The sequence below is a fragment of the Apaloderma vittatum genome, unplaced genomic scaffold (genome assembly GCF_000703405.1).
Source record: "Apaloderma vittatum isolate BGI_N311 unplaced genomic scaffold, ASM70340v1 scaffold33596, whole genome shotgun sequence".
Taxonomy (NCBI): Eukaryota; Metazoa; Chordata; class Aves; order Trogoniformes; family Trogonidae; genus Apaloderma; species Apaloderma vittatum.
This window is the reverse complement of record NW_009720631.1, coordinates 319-24,979: the sequence shown is the minus strand read 5'-3', so window position 1 is coordinate 24,979 and position 24,661 is coordinate 319. Positions and strand designations below refer to the sequence as shown.

The window sequence follows — 24,661 nt, the reverse complement described above, 5'->3', positions numbered from 1 at the left end:
AAATCAATGAGTTGGTCTCCCTTTGTTATTCTCCGCTCTCTCTTCCTACCTAGCCATGCAACGGCAACGCCAGTCTGAATACCTCTGAAAAACTTGTCGTAATATATGACAGTAACTCACTAAAAAAAAAAAATTACTGCAAACATATTTTATGCCTCCAAAGTCTAGAAATTTACAGTTAGAAACCTTGTGGCTGGCATCAAAACCACTACCATAATTTTCTTCTTCCTTTCTCTCTCAGTTCCTTCCCCTTTTTCCTCTCTGCATCTTTGTCTTGCAGGAAAGAGGGCAAGATGTTTGAATATTAAACCTTCAGAACTTTCTGCTGCAACTCCTGTATCACCCCAGTAAGTCAAACTTACAACAGGATTGACAGTATTGTCTTTGTAGTAACCACTCCCCAAGCATCAACACAGGAAGGCGAAGATAAGGAGTTATGCAATTCCATGCCAAGATCTACGAGGCAGCTACAGAAGTAGCCCAACTCTTTTAATACACTGGACAGCTAATGAGTAGCAGATATTTTCAGCATGTCTGGAAGACAGACCACTTCAAGTCCCTAAATTCATGAATCTTACATTAGCGACTATGGAAACGATTGGTAAAGGTAAAATACAGCTCAAAAAAATCTCACCTGACAGAAGCTGATCTCAGAGCAGTACTCCACCTCCAACCAGCACACACATTTGAAAACCCACGACAGAAAATACCTACAGCTCGACACGTGCAACCTTACCTTAGGGAAGAAAAAAGCCTCCCAATGCAGGTCTGCACGGGAAGAAGAATAATGAGAACCGCCATTCCTGCAAGACATGATGGGCCTATCTCCATCCAGAGAAGTGCTGTTACTGCTATAGCTTGAAGTGGTCCAGCCCACAAGAAGTGCAAGAAAATTGTTACCTAGACAAATATTTAAGAAACAAAAATTAGCTTTTGATCTCAGCTAACAACTTAAATTCTAATAACACCAAGTTGAGAAAGCACCTTTGCCTGAGGCGGCCAGTGAGAATTCTGCACCAGATTCACAGACCTAAATGTACATGGAGGTGACTAACCTCCAGAAACTAAGCAAATTATCATAATGATTTCATTTTATCTTCATGCATCAACATTTCTCTGAGCTTAGGAAAAGAGCAGAAAAACATTTAAGGGAGGAAAAAAGCTTAAAAAATATTTAAGGAGAGGAAAGAGTATGTTTTCCTCCCATATTTTAAGGTAATATTAGGAGGCCGGTTAGCTCAGTGGTTTGAGCGCGATGCTGACAACAATGACAACACCAAGGTCGCGGGTTCGATTCCTGCTCAGTCCCCATGTGTTGCCTGGTCTAGTTGAGAGGTGGTGTCCCTGCCCATGACAGGGAGGTTGGACTAGATGATCTCTAAGGTCCCTTCCAGCCTAGGCCGTTCTATGATTCTACGAATATTTCCCTATGATGCTTGTGAGAAAACAATTAGAAACGTTCATAATAAACACTTAATCACCAGTTTTAAGTAAAAACTTCTTGACTGAAACCCCGCAATTTCTTCAGACTTTTAGAAAGATCTTTAATACTTCTTACCTGATCAAATTTGTTCACATCATTTGACAGGAGATTCACTATTTGACCAGTGGTAGTTTTTGCCATAGCAACATTACTGAGACGAAGTGCCTATGGAAGTCAGAACAGTCTCAAATTGTTACATCTTGTAGAGCACAGTACACCTGCACACAGAATACTCAATATACAAACAAAATATCAGGGCGAAAGCTGAAGGCACAGTTCGTCTTTTGCCTGAGAATATCTGTGCACAGTTCAAGAACATTTGACAACATGTCTGTAAGTGTTCTGAAGAATGTCCAGAAAAAGAAAGTATACGAAAAAGTCTAGGGAAGCACTGTGAGAATAAAAGTGCCATAGCTATCTTCATGTCTGAAGTGATTAAAAAGTGGGAAAATACCAACACAGCAAGTTATTAAAACTAAAGAGCCTGTAACTTTTCATTTTTACTGCTCTCCCCCACATTATGAGTATCTGTTCAAAACAGGAACAGACAACTCCACCTGAAGACCAAACTTAAATCAGGACAATATCTGGCTAATTGAAAGAATTCTGGTTTTAATGAAATTCCTGACAGAAGATTAAAAAAAAACAAGTTATTCCTTTTACACTATCAGTTCTTGCTAAGACAGCAAACTGTGCTTTCTGTCTTTGCAAATCAAATACCCCTTTAAAAATTAATATTTCCCTTGTTAATAAAACTTGAAAATCATAAGATTTCTGAATTACAATAAAGTTTAGCACATGTTAATAATATCAAATATTTTTATAGGTTAATAAATAAGTTAGGTCCAAACTGAAAAAGCTCAAAGATAACAGACTCTGCTTCCTTCTGTATCTGCTAGAAAGAAAACACAGTTTTGCAGCACAAGTAAAAAACCATGCAAAACATGTTACACATTTTCCTGTAACAGGAATAGATCACTCCTCAAAAACACTTTTGGGTGGTGCACATCTTCTCCCTCTTCAAATAGTCGGTTTTGATCAACAGTCTAGCCTGAAAAGCACCAATTGTTTCCAAAATATTGTTCCAGTATTTCAAATCACATGCAAGAATATCAGACATCAAAATACTACTCAAAGCACCATTTCAAAGTGCCTTACACTCCCAGCACCTTGCTGTTGGGTTATGAAGGTATTAATCACAGAGAGAACACCAACCCTAATTTCATTGAAACCAGCAGGCAGAAATATGTAAAACTCCTCTGGTATTCCAATAAATCCAGGATGCTGAGTATACGCAAGACGAGATTTAATTATTTGAAAAAATCATTGCTTCAATCCCTGTCTTAAGCCATTGGTCTCTCCCACATCTGAAATCCCTGCAGGCAGTGCAGCCACAGCACATCCACGCTTCCATCACGCTTACTCCACACCGCAGATCAAGGTTGATGAGCTCCTAGAAAAGCCGTTCGATATCCACAGACCATAATAACAAGAGTTCAAGTGACGCATGAAGACGTTGCCCACCAGGGTAGGCTTGCATCACCTGCCGCTACTTAACTTTAAGACACAGAAGCACCTGCTATTTAAGGTCCACCTGAGCTACCAAGAAGACTGCAGTGGTGTCCTGGTAGTGGCCCACGGGATGAGTCTGTCTTGGACCTGCCCCTTGCAATCGCCTTTCTGACCTCTTCTCAGCTATACCAGACACCAGCACAAAAACAGTTTCAAAGTGGGCTTAGCCCAGCTCATGTTGATGGTCTCCAGAGGAACTGTGCAAACATCTGAGTCAAAATCAGGGTGACTGATTTGTCTTCTCGGGGAAGAGACAGCTGTTTCCATCATCAGCGGCTTCTCTTCCCTTCCTGCTTCAAAACTACTCTTGAAGGAGCACTTCTCTTTTTCTTACCAGCCCCGCCCTGAAGTGAAATAAGCCTTACATTCTCCTGTTTGAATGGGCCTGTCTAGGCTGAAAAGTGTACAGAAGGAAATGGAAACACTGGGCACAAAGCAGCAGTTTTACTTATATAACCAATTTCTACCAAAAAAGTCCTGGTTTGGTACTTCCTATGACATCAGAAACACAGCACCGTATGAGCTGCTATGAAGAAAACTAACTCTATGCCAGTCAAAGTCAGTACACGGTGGCTTTAAATACTTCTTTGACCATAGTGTTTATAAATTCACTCTGACAGTAACAAATATTGAAGATTTTCTACAGCCCCTACCTTTTTGCTGTCATTCGAATTTACATTTTATTTTACATTTGCCGATTATCTGTCTGTTTTCAGCACAAAGATCTGCTTCATTTTCTGTCTATAAACCTCCCATAGAAGTGTATTTACCAGCAAGCACCTTTTCTCAAGGACAAAAGGTTTTAATTATATGAACTAGTAAGAGCAGTTCGTATACTTGATGTGTCAGGTTGAACAATTTTTTTCCCCCCAGACGTAACTGCACAGGCTCAATTTCAATTCTTTAATCATTCTTTGTCTTCCCCGCTCCCATTTCAGGTTTTCATTCTCTCCTTGCTCCAAACAGTTAATTCAAAAGCACGTGAAAAAGGGAGAACTGAGCATAGAAAGGAATAATATAACTGCTCAGTCAAATAACGCCCTTTTGACTACTTTCTGTCTCAATCAACTACTCCACAGTTTAAACCACTTAGTGTTTATTCTGAACCTCAAAGAACTTCTAAAAGTTAAGTCTTAAAAAAAAATAAAATAATCAGCCTCCCATAAGTAGCCTTTGGTTTTAAAACATGAGATTGTGAGTCATGAGACAGATTTCATTTTCATTTTTGTTACAAGCTTTCTGCATGCATCACTAATACTTCTTATTGGTCACAAAACACCTTGGAGTTTGAATACAGGGTTTTTGCAAATGAGATTTTAATTTTCCAGGAAATGAAAAATGGTCTAGAACTTAAGAATTACAAGCATTTCAGGTGCTCCATTAAGGATACTCCCTCCTCCAAACCATACATCCTTGCAAATTAAAGTTTTTATTTACTACAACAATTAACAAATGCTGCAAAAGTGCTGAAAAATTAACATCCAGATTCTTTTAAAAGCCTATATAAGGAGAAAGTATGGCCTATCTATAAGCCTCAGATAGCAAATATAGACAATTACACAGGTTTATCAATGCTCTGCTCTGACCTCAGCCTTCACCCTTGGGAGCAAACATTTATGAGATATGGGGAGATTAATTTCCCATTTAATCATATCTCTAGAAATAAGGGTACACATTACGGACATTTCTTTTCCAAGCTTCTAAGCTGGTATCAATACAGCAACAAACAACACCGTTATATACATATTTCATGAATTTCAAATGGTGTTAAGATAATCAGTTTAGTAAATTAATACCTTTGAGAGAAGTTTATGTACAAGAAAGCAGTGTGCCATGTTAGCGCCGAGTTCCCAGAGGATAATTTCCAAGGTATCAGAGGAGGGAGGAGAATAAATGTGCATGAAAAGCATCATCACTTACAGTGAGGACATTTTTACTCTATCTCATTTAACTGCTTTGCCCAAAAAACCTTTGTACGACCTGTAGCAGTAGTTTGCCTTAAGTGTTTGCCTTAAGTGGATGGTACTTATGTTTAACAGTTAAAATAATATGGATTTCTTTACATCCTAAAGAAACTTTACCAACCTGATCCTTCAAATTAAACTTCTTTGCTGAGGTTAGAACTTGCAGATCACTATTCCAGCAGCACTAAAGCTAGAAAGATAGGGCGTTTTCCCTTCCAGCATCCCCAGCACAGACTTCCTGCCTGGAAGTGGAGATGGGCTCAAAAGTTTAGGTATTGCCAACAGCGTCAGAAGAGGGAAACAGACGAATACAATTGGGTTGCTTGCTCCCCAGGGCACATCTAGGCCAGCATTTCATGCTGGATGTCACTGAACTCCTTCCTGTAGGTAATATCCATAACTCCTCTTGTTCCACTTTCCATTTGGCAGTGGCCTTGGCTCCGCCTGTAGTCAAGGACAGCTATTTCCTGAGCAGGACACTGGCAAGGGTTAGGGCTGGGCTGGCTACTAAACACTGACAGATGCTCTCTAACCCTTCTCCCTTCCCAAACAGGAAGGGAAACAGAATAAGGCAGAGAGACTTAGGGATTGGAAAAGAAAACTAATCAGCTTTAATAAACAATAACACTACTAATAAAGAAATAATGAAATACTTTCAAATGTATATAAAACCATTTATCAAACCTAACTCCCCTCCCACTAGCAGCCACTACCACTGATGCTGCAAAGCAAATCCCAGGTTCGGCAGCAGAGGGGAAGTGGATACAGGAGATGGATTCAGGAACCCAGAGATCGAGATTCAAGGCAGAACAGAGTCCTCCTTGGACATTGCCCATTGAAGAAGCGGGCTTAACTCCCGTGAACCCTTAGATTTATCCCGAATACAACATATATGGAATGAAACACTTTCTTGGTCACCCGTCTTGTCTTTTCCTCTCCAGAGGTGCACCTTTTTACTTCCCTGTGACACCTTTTACTTCCCAGCATGGCACACAAGACCTTGGTCACTAGAGAAGCAAGCATATGTAAGAGCTTATCTGCATACCAATCCCTGCTAGAAATCATAAACATCAGGCGTTACCACTGCTGGTAGCAGACACCGTCTGCAAAAGCAGACTGCTAACTTCACAAAGTGCAGTCTCTTAGAAGAGACGGAGCTGAAAAGTAAAATCACTGAGCAGCACTGGTTCTGTTTAGCTCAAACCAGGACAGACACAGAGGCAGTAAAGAAACCACAGCTTACTGAACATACACCCCTTCTCACACTTCATTGGCTTTAACGAAGGACACCCGTGCTCCCACAGTAAAACCAGTGACTGATAATAAAAAGCACCTCTACCCTAGTTTTAGGATTCGGATCGACTATGAACCATGTCTCTGCCCAGTCCTCTCTTTCTTGCCCCCCAGGTAAGAGGAGGGGCAGCTTCTCTGCCCTGGCAAAGGAGGCGACTCACTAGTTCTACTGCACTGCTGCAGTAACATATAAATAAATCCCACCATTAAACACGACAGGAGCGGGGAGGGATTGGACAGTAAAGCAACTCCCAGCCAACCAAGAGCGCTGAAAGCAGATGGTGACAGCCAAGAGTATCGTCCTCCCCTGGGGACGAAACTGCAGGGCTCAGTATCTGACAGCAGCCCCTGGCAGCTCTGCCTCTCTCCTGCTCCATGCTGACGGCCTCTTACCACGCCAGCACACTGCTCTCCCACCAGCCACAGAGGGGGACTCCTCTCCAACAGCATGAGCAGGCACGAATCAGCAGATCCTCCCAGGCTTTAGGGCTATTCAACTCACCACCTTCCCTAGGAGCACTGAAGCCATCATTCAGAGACTGTATGACCAAGCGCAAGCAAAAGCATATATATGCATTTAAGGTCTCATACGTAAAAGCACGCATTCCCATTCTACTAATGAATAACTTCAATGGAATTACAAGCATGAACACAACAAGTAACTGTATTTTTTAACTCCCTGAATGAAATAGCTGTGAAATGCGAAATATACCTGTAAACAGGTTTGCTTACCTTCCGATAAATCATATGACACATAGCGACCCTCAGCTTCATGCCAGCCCGCTGTACATGATAGAAGTATAAATGGTGCATTATAGCCAAAATAAGCGTGCACACAGACAGAGCAGCTGCGTAGCAATATGCAAAATTCAAATCAACCTCATCAGAGGAATCATAGCTTTCAAAATAACTAATGATTTTTCCCAAAAATATTGGCTGAACTATTTTGAGGGTTTCCTGAAAGAAAAAGAAGGGGAGAAAAATATTAACAATTTCATATCATACCATGCTACCCAAGTTTATAACTAGGCAAACAAGATGCAAGTACTTTTGGGTGTCTTTTTCTTTGCATCAGTACTGCTACAAGTCATATCCCATATTATTTTGTCTTCTTTGTGCTCTAGAATGTCGTTCCAATTTTTATCAGCATATAATCCAAAAGAAATATGTTCCACATCAAAATTTAGCTGAATATTTAAAAAGAACTCTCTCCATTACCACTAAAATCTTTGAGGGCATAAAAATTGCATGAATATGTATTACACTTCCCTTTTTAAAGATGACAGTGTGTCTTTTACAGTCATTCCTGTACAGTAAAAAATATTTTTTTCTATTGGGCACCTCACTCAGATATACAGAATATAGGTAAGCCTTATAAAGCAAGTCAGTGGCTCTTAACCTCTCAAAAATACATTGCAATCAGCTCTCTGTTCCATACCCATAATCCTGCAGCTACAAATCAGTCTCTATAAAATTTCAGTCTCTATAGGGCTATAGTTCTGTTTTACTTTTCTGTGAGTATATGAACATTACACGTTCTCTGAGCAGCCCAGCATGAAGTCACCAACATGCATCATGCAATCTAAGAGGCCAAGTTTCATGTTACTGTTAGCCAAGACATGCGTTCTATGATGTTTCACACCACTTACCTCAATCATTGTGAAAATCCCCAAAACTAAATAGGATTTCCAGTAACAAAGAATAATGGCTTTTGTTAAATGTGGCGTTTTTCCTCTCTTTTTTGCTTTTTGCACCTCTTTATCCCAGTACCTGACAAACAAAATCGCAAACATGCTGAAGGAAAGACAAAAAAATCACAAGGCAATTACCTGGAATAAAATACTTTCAGATTTACAGTGACATTGCCATGATCACTTGTATACCTCCAGAAAAATAAACAAATAAAGGAATTTAACAGTCATGTTTTCTCATCCACATAAACACACAGCACTTAGTCCTATAAGCCTATTTGCTCTTGTATAACCATAAACAATTCACCACTGGTGAGGCTGCATCTGGAATACTGTGTTCAGTTCTGGGCCCCTCAGGTCAAGGAGGACAGGGAACTGCTGCTGATGAAGATGCTGAAGGGAGTGGAACATCTCCCTTACGAGGAAAGGCTGAAGGAGCTGGGTCTCTTTAGCTTGGAGGAGGCTGAGGGGTGACTTCATTAATGTTTATAAATATGTAGAGGGCGAGTTTCACGAGGACAGAACCAGGCTCTTCTCAGTGATGTCCAATGACAGGACAAGGGGCAATGGGTACAAGCTGAAGCACAGGAGGTTCCACAAAAACATAAGGAAAAGCTTTTTCCCTATGAGGGTGACAGAGCACTGGCACAGGCTGCCCAGGGAGGTTGTGGAGTTTCCTTCTCTGGAGACATTCAAAACCCGCCTGGACATGTTCCTGTGTGACCTACTGTAGGTGATCCTGCTCTGGCAGGGGGGTTGGACTAGGTGATCTTTCGACGTCCCTTCCAACCCCTAAAGTTCTGTGATTCTGTGATTCTATGACTACTATCACCTTTGACTTATTTGCCAGCGAGGAACTCTTCTTTCTTTCTTCTCCTCTCAGTTCAGTCACTCACCTTAGTTAAGAGCCTATTATCATACAATCTGCTGACTATGGACTAAACTGAAAACCTGTGCTCCACACTCTTTTCTCATGCCTGGCCCTTTAATTTTTTTCACCACGTGCATCCGTGAGGATGAGCAGAGGGAACATGTCTGCAGCAGTTTTGTCACTTGACACTCCACACATCTCTCCGAAGGCAAGGATTACAGCAGCAGAGTGGCAAAGACCTCTACATTACCACGTGTGTGCCCACAAGTAGGACACAATCTGTTCACATTAAAATCAAAGACAGTAATAACAAGCATGATTTTAACAAGAAAGTATCAAAAACTTAAGTAGACTTCTTAATGCACGCTGTTATCGCCCAGGATACTCCTACCTTGCTTCTGGAGACTACATATTCTCTGCCAGACCCTCTGACCTTGCTAGTTCAAGGGCTGAAATGAGTCTAAGACGCAAAAGCCAAATTATTTTGCATAAAAGCCCGCAAGTTTGAAGTGCATGGTATTGGTAAGAAAATGTTTAATGTTATTTTTATCCTCTTTTTTTTTTTACAAGGATTATAATTATTGTCTAAATGCCTTGGAATCAGAATCTAAACCATGTAGAGTGTGCAGGGTTTGATGGCCCAAGTGAAAAGGTTATTTCCTTAGGTGGCTATTTCTGAATTATATTCTCCGCTTCTTAAAATCAACTTTTTTTTTTTTGAATGCTGTATTTTCTACCATCTCCTGACTCATGGAAAGTGTGAGCTTTTACTGTAAAAGTCATTGGAAAGCGTCCATCTTCCTCCACAGCAAACTCCCTGAGCTGCTTGAAGACACAACTATGGAATTTGGCAAAGCTCTCCAGCTACAATGATGCTAAAAACTGCACTCCTGTGAGCTCATCACTGACCCTTGCTTTAGTTAACTCATGCAGAGCAGGATGACGTAAGACCAGGTCATAACCTTTAGTTTCTGGATTCTTTTTACTTCTTCAGGAGTCACTCAGTCCAACCAAATTATTAGGAAAGTTGATTTGCTCTACCTTCAGTGTAAAGCAAGGAATAGCAAGGCCACACTTTCTTAATACAGAGGCCACCCCTCACTAGGGGACCCCTCTTTCTCTAATCATATCTAACAAAAGATTATTTGAAGACAAACACTTTCTCTATTGCAAGGTTCAAGACAATTTACATAAACCATTACTCCTGGAAGACATTTCACTATCAGAAGACAGACCCTCCTGGGTCCACAACAACATTAATTGGTACACAGTCCATGTAAGGGTATTTATAACAAAATAAAACCACCTCCTACAGGCAAGCTTTTAGATGTTCAGGGTATTTTATACACTCTACTTGAAGAGTGGCGTATTTTCAACATACATATATTTACATACACACATATATACAGGTTACACAACTGTCACTTAATTCAGTTTGTGCTCAAATCCAAAAACAACAAAGAAAAAAACTAAAATCCTTCCCTTACTTTTATACAGAGAAAGCTTAAAAGTTTCCATTGCTATTCTACCACAGGCCAGAATTTATTAGGATTACAGGAGTAGGAGTTGACAAAAGTCTTCTTTTCAAAACATTCTGAGAAGTGTCAAATTAAGGACATAACGGAAATACTCTAATGCATTTCATTATGTATAACTTGAAAATCAAGTTAAATGCTTCCATGGTAAACAAATCTGAAGTATCACTCTTAGTTCTTCACCATTTTTAACAGCAAACCTCATTAAACTTTACAATGACCTCTCTGAATTTTAGACTAGGAGTAAGAAGTACAAGGAAAGAGAACAATTATTATGCTACTTACCACTGCAATTCCTCTCCAAGCTTCTCTGAGGAATCTTCTGGCAGCACTTTATACATGTCATCTTCTTCAAGCTTCCGTTTATGGCCAGTAATAAATAAGGGATTCAACCACCTATTCAAATACAAATTATTAATAAACTGATCAGCAGACCAAAATAGCACTTTTTTTACGTATTATTGAATTCTTTTACCCTTTTCTTCCTTCCTCTTCTCCTGCATCACTTAACATCCATACATTTTACTGCACTCTTACCCAAGACTTAAGTCACCCTCATTTCACAAATGGGAAAGCACTTCCCACTTCCTAAAGCTGTTTATACCCTACAGCCTTAAGGCAACTGTTTTCTTGCAATGTTTCCTTATACTTAAGGAAAATTAGCATTCCTTCAAGTATTTATGAAAAAACAGAACTTAATCCAACCATTAAAGTATTGATGGAGTTGTAAATAAAACTGTGATACATATTAAAAGACATTTTTTGTAACTAGCCCAGCTATTCATTTACATGAGGAAAAAAGTAACTGCTCTTCAACTGCCATCTTAATAAACATTAAAGGTCAATAATTTAAAGACAACCACTCAAATGTAAAAATGGGTAAATAATGCATTATTTCTAGAACTGATCTTACCCGTGTTTCGAAATATGAACAAAATGTACACAGTCCAGTGTGTAGGTTCAAAAAAAGAAGAAAATAATTGTCTAACAGCTCAGTTTCTTTGTGAACAGATCTTTAAAAGTTCACTGTTTTATGGTAGCACTTTGAAAACAAATTAGAGCGCTGCAGGTTTGTTTTGTAACTCAATCTTTTGTTATATCAAATAATACCGACAGGGAACAGTAAGACTGGCTTTTATGCACCTAGATCCTTCCTCAGGCAGGAAACACAAGTCCCAGCAGTTTCAGTTGTGCTCCACAGAGCAGAAAGCACCAAAGTGACCAAGTTGTTCATGAGATGGAGCAAAAGAGAATGACACCTCTGAAACAGGCATGGCTTCGAGAGAGTCGGGGGCGGGCTCTTCTCCCAGGCAACCAGTGACAGGACAGAGGGCACGGCCTGAAACTGCATCAGGGGAGGTTTAGGTTGGATCTCAGGAAGCCCTTCCTCACGGAGAGGGTGCTCAGGCACTGGGATGCGCTGCCCAGGGAAGTGGTGGAGTCATCGTCCCTGGAGGTGTTTAAGGAGAGGCTGGATGTGGCACTTAGTGCCGTGGTCTGGCCGATGTGGTGGTGTTGGGTCATAGGCTGGACTGGATGATCTCAGAGGTCTTTTCCAGCCTCAACAATTCTGCGATTCTGTGTCTCTCCACTGAATCCATGATACTTGGTATCCAGGAGAAATGTGGGTTTTGGCTCTCAGGCTTGTTTCCTACAAGCACTTTCTCACTTGGTCAACATGATCAGAATCAAGAGTCCAGGGATGGACCTGCTTTGGAAAAAATACTCTTGCACTCATGGCAAGTTGTTTGTCTGATGTCAATTGCCTGTGAAAGTTCTAACTACTGTTTAGTTTCTGATGCCTAATTATCCCCTGACTTCACCAACACAGTTTTTAAAAGAGCACCTGGTGAAGTAGGTGAAGAGTATTATTTTTTGGAAGGTCTACATGTGAGAATTCAAAACTGGGATGCTTTACAATGAAGGCACTTATTTATTTACAGCCACAACAGTGGTTATGAACACTCATCAACTGGCTTTGCATTTCTTGCTCGGGCATGTTCCAATTAAATCTCGTATACACTGGCTTACAAGAATTTTGCTGATTAGTTTTAGAGAGGGTGGAGGGGCAGGCTGAACACTGGAAGAGGGGGCTTATGAAGTTTTTTCAAAGACACTATTGCAAATACCTTCTTCATAGGCTCCATGGCACAACTGCATGTAACAAATGGGACAAACAGCATTTTTCCTTCACTAATCAGGGTGTTGGCACAGTGTTTGTGTGACTCATTCAAAGATTAAGTCTCTATCCTTAGAGTAGCATCTTTGATGCCTAACAGCCCTTTTTAAACTCTTGGAGTGAGTACTGAAGATCTGTATATGTGAGCTGTGAAGTCCTCAATGTATGCTAAAGGTACAAGTAGAAACAGAAAGTACTTGTCAGACAAGTCCATTGCTTGGACTGTGTGGCCGAACAGCATCAGGGCCCAAATCCCTACAGCTTTCCTACGGCTCCTTACAAAAATGCCTCCACGATCAATGGCTCAATGAATCTGTTCCACTGAAACATTTCTTCTTTGGCCTTGCTTCTTTCTGCCAACCGTGGGTAAAAAGTAGACTTGAGGCAAATAACCACAAGGTCATCCAGACAATTTCTGCCTGCTGGATGAGAAAGGCTCTGTTTGCTCCAGGACAGACGGTTATGGGAAAGATCTGCAGACTTCAGCTGACTCATGTAGCCAATACCAAGTGCTCCTCCTCTTGCAACATCAGTATTAGCCTACAGTCTACTCCACAAACATCACAAGTCTCCTTTCAGACAAAGAAGGATAGAAGAAAAAAGTATCTTCTCCAATTTTAAGAATCAGGATGAGGCAGCCCTCTCGGCAAAAGTCAGGGATAAATCCTTCTCATATCTGTGGAAATGGTTACAAGATGCCAGCACCTACTGCTGACAAAATGGTGAAAACAAAAATCATCCTGATGTGGCAGGAGGGTTGGAACTAGATAATCTTCAAGGTCATAGAATCATAGAACAGCTTCAGTTGGAAGAGACCTCTAAGATCATTGAGTCCAACTTTTGTCCTAGCCCTATCAACACCAAAAAACTATGTCCCTCAGCACAACATCCACCCGTCTCTTAAATACCTCCAGGGATGGCGACTCAACCACCTCCCTGGGCAGCCTGTTCCAATGCCTGACAACCCCCTCAGTAATGAAATTCTTCCTAATATCCAACGTGAACCTCCCTTGGCCCAACTTAAGACCATTTCCTCTTGTCCTATCACTTGCCACTAGGGAGAACCGACCAACCCCTGCCTTGCTACAACCTCCTTTCAGGTAGTTGTAGAGAGCGGTAAGTTCTCCCCTCAGTCTCCTCCAGGCTAAACAGCCCCAGGTCCCTCGGCCGTTTCTCATACGACACATGCTCCAAATCCTTTACCAGCTTGGTAGCCCACCTCTGTACCCTCTCCAGCACCTCAATGTCCCTCTTGTAGTGAGGGGCCCAAAACTAGATGTAGTACTCGAGGTGTGGCCTCACCAAAGCTGACTGCAGGGGCACGATCATCTCCCTGCTCCTGCTGGCCACATCATTCCTGATACAGGCCAGGATGCCGTTGGCCTTCTTGGCCACCTGGGCACACTGCTGGCTCATGTTCAGCCGGCTGTCCATCAACACCCCCAGGTCCCTCTCTGCCTGGCAGCTCTCCAGCCACATCTCCCCAAGCCCGTAGCGCTGCTGGGGGTTGTTGTGGCTGAAGTACAGGACCTGGCATTTGGCCTTACTTTAACAAGGAGCATAATTAGTATATTTATTACAGAATCACAAAATGAGGTTGGTCGTAAGGGACCTCTGGAGGTCATGTGCTCCAAACCTCTGCTCAAGCAGGACAACCTAGACATGGCTGCCCCGGGCCACGTTCAGACAACTTTTGAAGATCGCCAAGAACGGAGACTCCACAAGCCCTCTCGGCAGCTTGTGCCAGTGCTCAGTCACTCTCACAATGAAAAAGTGTTTCCTGATGTTCAGAGGGAATCTCCCATGTTTCAGTCTGTGCCCATTGCCTCTGGTCCTGCCACTGGGCACCACTGAGCAGCGCCTGGCTTTGTCCTTTTCGCACTTTCCCTTCAGGTATTTATAAGCAATGATGAGATCCCTCTGAGTCTTCTCTTCTCCAGGCTGAACAGTCTGAGGTAGCTCAGCCTCTCCTCATAGGAGAGACGTTCCTGATCCTCCATTATCCTTGTGGCCCTTTACTGGAGTCTCCTTAGTATGTCCATGTCTCTCTCCTACTGGGGAGCCCAGAACCAGACTCAGGATTCCAAGTATGGCCTCATTAGTGCTGGATAGCACCGTTGGTTACTGGCATGCAGCAGAATGCACAGAGGAAAATAAGACACTTTAAAAACATTCTTAAATACCCACTTTTCAAAAAATAAAACCGTGATTTTGATGTTACTCCACAGAACACCATTCCTTTATTCACACTTTTCAAAACATGGTGAAAAACCACAAGCTTGGCACAGGAAAAATAACGCTTCTGCTGAGGGCAACCGCCCTGTCCTGGTGTCAGCCTGATTCACCACTACAGCCAAGAGCAGCAGAAAGCGTTGATCACAGCCGTAGTGTGGTCCACTTGCAGAGAACTGGACGAAAGGCAAAACGGTCTCAAATCTACAGGACTGCTAGAGTCATCTAGTTTATCCTTTGACCTTAAACTCTCAGAAAAACTTAACAATGACACACCCACCTCCAGAGTTCTTACGGTCTGTAGTAAATCCCTTCTGTTCCCATATCTCCACACCTATCAAGTACTGTGCATACCATGAGACTGAATTTCCAGATTAAGCAGCAGATGGGGATAACACTGCAGGGTAAAAAATGCCAAAAACCTGGAGGTTTTCAGACTCTAAGTTCCAGTGAGATCTAGCACAAATTCAAGGCTTCTCACATTTTTCCCTTAGCTAAAACTAGAGTTTTGAAAAGAGCAATATATTGCACTAAAATCTCTACATTAACATTGAAGAAAGCAAGGAAAACCAATTCACAGGATGCAGAAAACTGTGACATTTCATTCCGTGATTCATTTACTATAACAGGCAAGGTGGCAAAGACTTCACATAAGTCCATGTGCTTCTGTAGGATCGGGGGGTAAAATGCATAAAATCAAACAAAAATAAATTTAAAAAAAATTAAAATCACCTATTGTTGAACTTTCTGACTACCCTCCCTGATCACCCTCCCTGATCACCGAGAGCTACTGTTATAGAGGTCTTAAGAGTACAAAAGCTTTTAACAGTATGTTGTGTTATTACAGACTACAGTTGAAGATGTTTAGAAGGTTAATTTTTTTTTCTTTTCACATTTCAAATTATGCCTTGTCCTTGAAAAGCATTTAGCCCAAGAATGAGATCTTCTATTTATCCACTGCAAATATTCAGTAAGGCATAAAGAGTTCAGGCTTCACCATCTCACTGATGCACCCTGAACTTCACGCTGGAAGATCTGCTTTCAGACAGAAGACGTAGCGGATGTCTGTATTCAGTCATCAAAGTAAAAATTTCCACCAGTGTGTCACATGCAGATTATGCCCTGTGCAGTCCTCTCCACTTAGAGCAGGATTGACACCAAGCTATTTCACACAGCCTGCGATTACTCAAGTCATACACTCCTAAGAAGCAAATGAACCAAACCCTCCTCTTGCCTGAAGGCTCAGTTAAATTACAGAGCGCTGTAAGAGGACTGTTAAAGGAGCCTGGCAAATAAGGCAACAGCCTACATAAAGAATGTCCCTGAAACCTCAACTTAGCCATAAAGGAAGACCATTTGTTAGAGTGCTATGTCTTTTGTTCTAACAGAGATCAGCAAACACTGATCTCTTCAAGGGGGTATAAAAAAAAGCCCATGGACAAGTAGGACTTGTTAAGAATAAAAAACCCATGCAAGCCACATTATTCTTTAATTAAAAAAGCTAAAATAATAAACAAAATTAAAGGTGGCCCAGAGAAATGGAGAGAATAAATAGACAGTGATGCAAACTACTCCTCTTATCCCACGCATGGACATAAAATGGACTCACTACCAATGTGTTACCTGAAGAAAGAGAAAAGCAATGTGGTGGGGAGGAAAGACTCGCACCTCTGTTGCACATTTCTGTATTTCCTTCTGCAGAAACTCCTTGACTTAAATAAAAATAGGACCCCTTAGTCACTGTCTTCTCTTTCTCCAGGTACCTTCCGATTTAGTAAGCATTTTGAATAATTATTTGGTTCTTACACATCACCTCATTTTAGCCTTTCTTTCAAAACACAGGGTTCACATGATGCCCTTCCAAGAGCTTAGCCTAAATTTTTGCCAGCATGAACTATACATAAAAATGTGAATAACTGGAAGAATCCTGAGTACCTTCTGTTCTGATAGGAATGCCTCTGTTCTATCAAGGCGATTAGCTGATCAAAGACATCAGCCTGGAAAAAAGCCCAGAATTAGTCTCTTTTAAGCCAGAATACTGATGTCACTAGGAATAAAGATTAAAAAATAAATTAAAAGATCACTCTGTAACCTGGTGCAAAGCCAAGAGAGCCAACTGCAAAACACAAACGCGCTCCTCTGACCTCAAAAAGCTTTCCACCTCTACAGCAGTACCTTGGGCACTGATAAAAAAAGAAAGTGATTCATTTCTGAGCCAGCAGATACACAAAGACCACAATATAAACATTTACTTCCTGCATTTCCCTACTCCCAGCCCTGACATTACACACCCTGTAACATTACAACACAGTCAATCTGCCACGACTTACTTGGTTGTTCAGGAAAGTGCAATTTTTACTAGCTGTAATAATTACAGGAACTCCACCAGGATTTCGGAAAGCCTCTGAGGTCTGCAGAAAAAGCTAAGACTGTTTTCTTACCCTGGTATGAGAAGTGAGACCTCAAGGTTTCAAGTCATTCCCCTTTCTCATGGAGACAACATGTAAGATAATCAGGCCTGATATCTGAAAGACAGGGTCATTAAGCAATCAGAACAGTCATGCTCCCCTCTTCCATCCATGAAATAAAATTTCCTAAACGAGGAAGCTTTTAAATTTTTTTCTGGAGAAAAAAATGTGGCCTTCCAGTATCTCAAGGGGACCTACAAGAAAGCTGGTGAGGGGCTTTTTAGGATGTCGGGTAGTGGTAGGACTAGAGGGAATGGATTGAAGCTAGAGATGGGTCGGTTCAGATTGGACGTTAGGAAGAAGTTCTTCCCCATGACGATGATGAGACACTGGCACAGGTTGCCCAGAGAGGTGGTGGAAGCCCCATTCCTGGAAGTTTTTAAGGCCAGGCTGGATGGGGCTCTGAGCAGCCTGATCTAGTGGGGGATGTCCCTGCCCATGGCAGGGGGGTTGGAACTAGGGGATCTTTAAGGTCCCTTCCAACCCTGACAATTCTATGATTCTATGATCCTAAATTAGGTTTGCTAGTGTCCCAAAAAAATTCCTTTCAGCTGAAGAAGAAATGCATTACAGACAGGTACATAAAACTCACAGCAGCGTCCACCTCAACTGGTTCATTAACCCAGGATGGGGCCTAATGCACCTCTGGAGTTATTATATCATGTCTTGCTTGCAAATGCTAAAGAAAATACCTTTCACATTGCAGAGTGGGACTGCTGAACTTTCAGAAACCGATGCGTATACTGCAAGTTCTTCACAAACTGAAAAAATTTGTCACAAAATACCAGTCAAGAAGCATTTGCAATTACTTTATAAAGCTGACAAATAAAAAATCATCCCAAGATCAAAGGATGTGTCTGTTGGGGCCCTGGGTGCAGCCACAGGCTTCAGTTGCCACCAGCCCCACAGGAGCTACACCATATTGGTCACTAAAATATTACGGTATCTTCCTCGGTTTAAGTGCAAAATTTTGCTCTCACCAGTTTCACACAAGCCCTTACTTTATCATTGGCCAAGTCAGAAAAATCAGACTATGTAGACTACTTTTCTAATTAGAAAAATCTTTTCTTTTTGTCCTTCTTTATTTGTAACCATAGCCAGAAGCTTAACTTCTGGGTAATTTTACAGCACCCAAAAAGCCACATCCTGTATGCTCTCATCAACTAATTCCTTAAGGAGGTGGTTTACGAACTGCATTTTCCCCATTCTTCTTAAGCCTATTTGTGCATTACATTACAAGCATCATCTGTTTACACTCAACATCCAGTTATTTTCCAACAGTTGCACAGGAGAGTCTTTGTTTACTCAAATTCTTCCATAACACTAGGACTTCATCTCCTTGAGCAGCTTGGAAGCACTGCTTCAACTACTAAGCTGCAAAGTAACACATATTTCTTTCTCTTTAATCACCTACTTTGGAGCTGTTTTTTTGTTGTTTGGGTTTTTTTTGTAAAATAACTAAGGTTTCCTCACGGGACCTTTTGATTATAAATCCACGTTGCTTACCCTACAAGGCTCACCTCAGCTGTCTACATGCTTCTTTGTACGGTTCACTACCCAACTTTGTGACTTGAAGTTTGACACCAGCAGTGCAAATCCAACACTGACTGCTATGTGCTTGCTCTCAGTCCAGGGAGCACTGGTAGGATGGGTGGGACATACAAACAGAAGGACACACACTCACAGTCCCCCATTGTGGTCTTGCAAAAGTGCACAAATATCACTGCAACAGTTTGTAGTCATCATGTGATTTATCTTTGGGGTTTTTTTAAACTGTCTCTATTTCACATGCTCACCCATTCTCTTCAGTAAGTTGCCTTTTCCCACTTCTCCTTACCGAGGCAGTCATCTATAATTAATAAAGTAAACAGAGTAAGCTCCGTTATTTCTTCAGATGCTTTTCAACCAGTGTTTTGGTTGCAACTTCCCTCCCTGGCTTACTGCGGCTTAAAGAGTAGATTTTCTCCTCGCTTACAGTAGGACAAAATAGAAATACAATGAAATTACTTCAAAGCCATATTAACTCAAAAACACCCTTCAGGCTTCCAGTTCCAACGCCAGACTGTATTAACTTTTGATACTCAGCTTCACCTCATCTTCCAGGCTGTCGCTTTTTCACAGCAGAATGTACCCAGCTAAGCTGAACATCCCCTTTCTGACACCGACAGTAACTCATTGCTATTTGATTGCATTTATTGCGGGTTGTTTTCATGTTGTTCATCTATACCGCATCAGCCAGGTGTGAAATATCTGATTACTCTAACATATTTTCTGATATTCCAGATGTCAAGAAGTGCAAACAGGTCAAGGGAGGGAGGGGGGGAAGTAAGCAGCACACTGCGGCTAACATTTTCTACCAGGCCTAGAAGCAGGGAATGGAGAAGCGGCATCATCTGTACCTGTTGCAATTCAAAGACTATCATCAAAATATTGATTTCAAACCCTGCATCCACAGGCCAAGAAGAATATCCAAAATACCACAGATTTGATGCAAAGGTTTGGAGATTATGCCTTATCACAATAAATTGTAGTACAAGCTATTCATCAAAGTAGGGCCTAAGTAATTACATAGAGTGAAGGGAAAAGAGTTCAATTTCACACAAAAGAATTGGTCATCCAAGGTAATTTCTAATCTCAGGTTAGTCACTATCAAAACAACTTAGCTGGAGTGGGCAGTTTCTTCATCATTTGAAAAATGCATCTAAAAACTGTGTTATAGCTTACATATGTGTTTAACAGAAAAAAAACCAACCAAAAACAGCTACAAAAAAGGCTCAAACCCTGAAACCAAGGTTATGCAGAAAGCCTAGTTGAGCATAATGGTCTCTGATTTCAATTCCAAAAAAGAAAATGCAAATGCTGAAGCCTAATGGTAACAATTTCTGTATTAACATCCTTTCTGACAAGTAACAGAAATAGGAAGAATTAAAATCCTCTGTGAGTTCACACTGGTATTAAAAGTGGTTGGGTGTCAGTGAGACAACAAGAAAAAATAAAAAAAATAGATGACTGGTCTTTTTAACCTTCCACTCCCAAAATCTAACTGTGTTATCTCTCTCCTCCATTCTACTTAAGGCCTCAAAGAATTTTCTAGAAGTGGGGGAAAAATATCTTTTTTTGAGAAAAAAAGACAACAGCACAACCTACTCCTAATTTGAAGTTTTGCAGGAATTATGAGGGACATTTTCTCCCATAAATGACACAGCATACTTTACACAGAGCATTCCAAATAGCCTCCGTGTTTTGTTATACTTGAACAGCTCATCTTACTGCCTATCTAAACACAAATGTTTACTGTAGATACCAAATGCTAACATTCTGCCACCGTAGTCAATATAATCTATTTTGTACTCTTTACCCACATATTTTAACTTCACTAGCTCATAAACTATGATTTTCAAACAGTACTTTCTCCTGCATAATACAGCATAAATATCTCACAATAAAACAAGCAAAGTTTACAAATGAATGCGGTAGTTTGAGAGACTGAACGATTCAAATCTGACTGCTAGATATTAAACATCTGATAAATGAACAAACAAGGCATTATCTTTAAAAAAAGTTGTATGCATGATCCTTTCAAACAGGAGTAAAAAAGAAGTGTGATTTCATTCTAGGAGTACTGAAAACGTGTTTTCTGTTTATCTACACTCAAGATGTTTACATATTTCTTTAGCGTTTCTTACAGTGGCACAGTCCCGCATCAGGAAGTCCACAAATGAAATAAAAACTAGCTACCTCAGAGATCTTTATGCAGTGCCATCAGTTAGGAGTCATTACCATCAATAATTTCAGGCATTGCCAGTGGGAATTCATTAGATATTAGGCAACATCCCAAGCAAATTGCAAAGCCTGATGCTGCTTGATATTTTCATTTGTTAGCTGAAGTAAATGCAAAATCCTAACAGGCAAATCTATTCACTGACACAATAAGGAACACGGATCAGTTTTAACAGTGGCACGGCTGGACTCAGAGCTTCCAAGAAAGGCAATTTCTTCTTTTAATGCAAGGTAATATACACTTTTGAAGAGAGCTAACTTAACAGCAGATAATGTTTACGCTTACTCTGAAGTCCAACTAAATCAGTGGCCCTACCAATTCTAAGCCACAGGGTGAGAGAGAGAAGAAAGTAAAGGCAAAGTGTGTGGTTATTTACACTGCTACAGGACAGGTGTAGGACATGTCCATATTTGGCCAAACAGCTACTGAGTATCGTGGGACTTACATGTCTGCTCTTACCCCATTCCATTCACGCTTAAATCCAAAGGAAAAGATTTTTTTTCCTACTCTTCTCCCGCCATACCCCAGGTCAGAGCTGTGAAGAAGACTTAGTGGGTTTGTTATGTTCCCCAAAGTACAGGCTTAGTGAGCTAAGAACAATGCTGTGAGACACCAACAAGTAATGATAAACGAATCATTTATTCTTCGGAATCATATCTGTGTGGAAGCCTTGCAGCAAGTTTTCAGTTCATGTTTTAACACTGTTATTGCAATGGCAATTGCCACATGTCAAAGGAAGATGTAAAAAGGAACCCGGCCTTAGGATGCTGACAGTGTCCAGTGCTCTGAAGGAGCCAAGAACTTGTCATAGTAACAGTAAGCCTGTGGCTGATAAGAAATAACTATTATTATTACAAATAAATTATAAATATATGAAATTTAGAAGGAGTTTAATTTCTTTTACTTCTCTGAAGAAAAACACTGGATATCTTTTCCAGGGTGTTCCAGCTTACTCTCCTCCTCATGTTATTAACAGGTCAGAAGTTATCCAGTCCTTAAAAATCTTACTCATAGCCATTTTCTAACTTTCCACTGAAGTGGGTTCAATGCCTGAAAAACAGACTGCATAAAAATTCAACCGCTGTACAGAACATTTTTGATAAATCAAGGGAGCAAATGCTCTTAGCAAATAAAAATACACCTGCTACTTAAAGAAGGTGCAAGCTCAAAGATGGGTTTGATAAGAGAAACATTCTTACAATGTACATTTATTAATTTAATAATCCTCATGCTCTCAAAGAAAATGTGAAAATGATATTCTCAACTGCATAAAGTATGGAGCATAAGTCCTTTTATACTGAAAACACTTTCTACCACAGAATAGCTGTTCAAACATGAAAAACACTGGACTGAATTGTGTCTTTCTTGGACAGACCTACAAAAGAAAGAAAACCCTCCTATCCATCCTTCAATGCCCTCCTTCTCACCAGCAAGCTGTGCAAGCAATAAGACAAAACCCAACAACAACAGAACACAGATGAAGTAAATCAGAAATAGACCTGAATGCTGCAAACTCTATAACTGAACCACCAGCCAGAGCTTAAAGAAGTTTGGTGAGCATGGAAACTTGTGACTCTCTAGGTCAGTAGTTACAGTAATATCTGAAACGTCCAGAACATTTTGGGCTTTGACAATCTTATGTTAATATAGATAATGTGGTAAGAGAGCTGGAAAAAAAAGAGTATTTTGCAACTGCCCTGATCTTCATACTTCCGTCATGAATAGTTTTTTATTTCTTGTAACATCCAGACTATCATCACACAAGGGACGCATTATTAGAGTAACAACATTCACACACAGTCCAGATGCTCCTCTTTCCCATGAATGTACTACTAGAGTGTTTAATGTTCATCAAGCTCATACTTGTCAAAGTCACAACCCAAAAGCAAGAAGACAAGCTTTGAACAATGGGAGAAGAATGTGTCTTCAGCCTACACACTCATTACCCTCGTTTTATAATTCAATGAAGACATGACTTCGTTTCTCCTGTGAGTTTGATCCTGTTTCTGCCAGGTAACGACCTTAGCTTTTCTTCTGTGCCACTGGCAACAAACAAGCGGGTGCTTCCTTACGATGGTGAAATTGCACTTTTGGAGCAAAATATCAATAAATAAAATAAAGATAAGAAGGGCCCGTGCCCAGCTACCTTCAATGCTCCACTTTCTACGCTCACTGAAAACAAGTAGCCGACACCTGGGATTTGGAGAGCAGGGCAGGCACACTCGACTGACAGCACGGTGGTAGTTGTCACTGCTCCTAGGACAGCCCCTCTCAAGTACGGCTTCTCCAGTTCTCCAGCGGGAAACATTTCGGAACATCTGGTGCGAGACAGCAGTTAAAATGAAGCGGTGCTGAAGCAGCACTCATGTGATTGCCTATCAGACACTATATTCTTTGTGGAAAGGAAGAACAATTCTTAAAGCTACCCTAAAAGCAGCTTTATGGCTAACAAAGGGTGTTTTAACACTTCCTCAATTTTATGTGAGAAGGTAACAGCATGTAGAAGAGTGACAGCCCCTGCTTACTCAGTTTAAGCCACCACAGACATCATTTGAGCTGAAATTTTCACTAAGGAAAGGATTAATGCTTTCTGACTAGTAAATAACAAAGATATAGCAGGCAGCACAGGTAAGAGAAGAGACTTAAAAAAAGATATTTTCACTGCTCTGGTTTACATTGCTATGAAAGCCTGAAAAACAGTACACAGAGCGTCTCCTGAAGCTTTTCATACTCCACTAAGCCCTCTTCTCAAAGCGCAAGCCCTACAGTTGCGTACTGCCATGGGACTGCAAAGGACAATCGATCCCTGGACTTGAGCAGGCCTGACATGCCACAAGCACAGGCTTCCATCTGGTCTTCCCCCTTCACAATGAGATCCTACAAACATGTCTGGGGTAAAAGGAACCCTTCATGTGCTTGCCTAAAACTCACAAAATTGAAGGTACTTCGTTGCTGCTGTTGAACACTCCCCTGCAATACGCAGAGATCAATACAAAAGGCCTAAAGAAAGGACAAGAGGAGCAGTCAGAAAAGTAGCTGCAAGCACTGCACCCTTCCCTTTTCATGTCTAGATGGGTTGTTTTTGGCAGAACTACCAGCACCACCACAAGATCCCGTCAAGGGAAAGGGAACAGACCAGAAGCAGCCCTGGAATGTTACGTGGCCAGGTTCATCCCATTTTGTCTGGATTTCTTAGCAACACGGGTACTCCTGGTGTCAAAGAAGAAATTACAAGTCAAAATGCTAAACACCACAAGCTCTGCACAAGCACACAATCACTACTTTTTTTTTTTCTCTTTTTCTTTTTGCAGAGTACATCTGAGAACATACCCTGGACTGCAAATTTGTTCAGGTAAAATCTGTCAGGGCTTTTAAAATCCCCCTACCTTCCAAAAAGTACATCTGCACCTGCTCAGAGTTGCTTTACAGGATCAAAGGGATCTTTTTCTACATGTGTTTCAGAGGCTTCCAAAAAAGAGCCTCGTGTGCCATGTCTGCTCTTCCTTCCCCCTCCTCCAGCACGTACCACAAGGTGTTCGCCTCGGCTCAGGCTGCGGCGGATGAAGCAGAATAGGCGCTACCTCTGAAAGTG

General features: G+C 41.1%; 1 protein-coding gene across 1 annotated transcript; it reads right to left on the bottom strand.

Moving 5' to 3' along the window:
- Nucleotides 1-724: 724 nt before the first annotated feature.
- On the bottom strand, nucleotides 725-17,231 carry LOC104275192 (multidrug resistance-associated protein 4-like; the record flags this gene model as incomplete). Its single annotated transcript, XM_009871072.1, has 7 exons — nucleotides 725-900; nucleotides 1,559-1,648; nucleotides 7,045-7,269; nucleotides 7,962-8,082; nucleotides 10,695-10,805; nucleotides 16,756-16,817; nucleotides 17,151-17,231. Coding segments are annotated over 7 exons (858 nt in total), but the record flags the coding sequence as incomplete, so codon positions are not given.
- Between the last annotated feature and the right edge of the window lie 7,430 nt (nucleotides 17,232-24,661).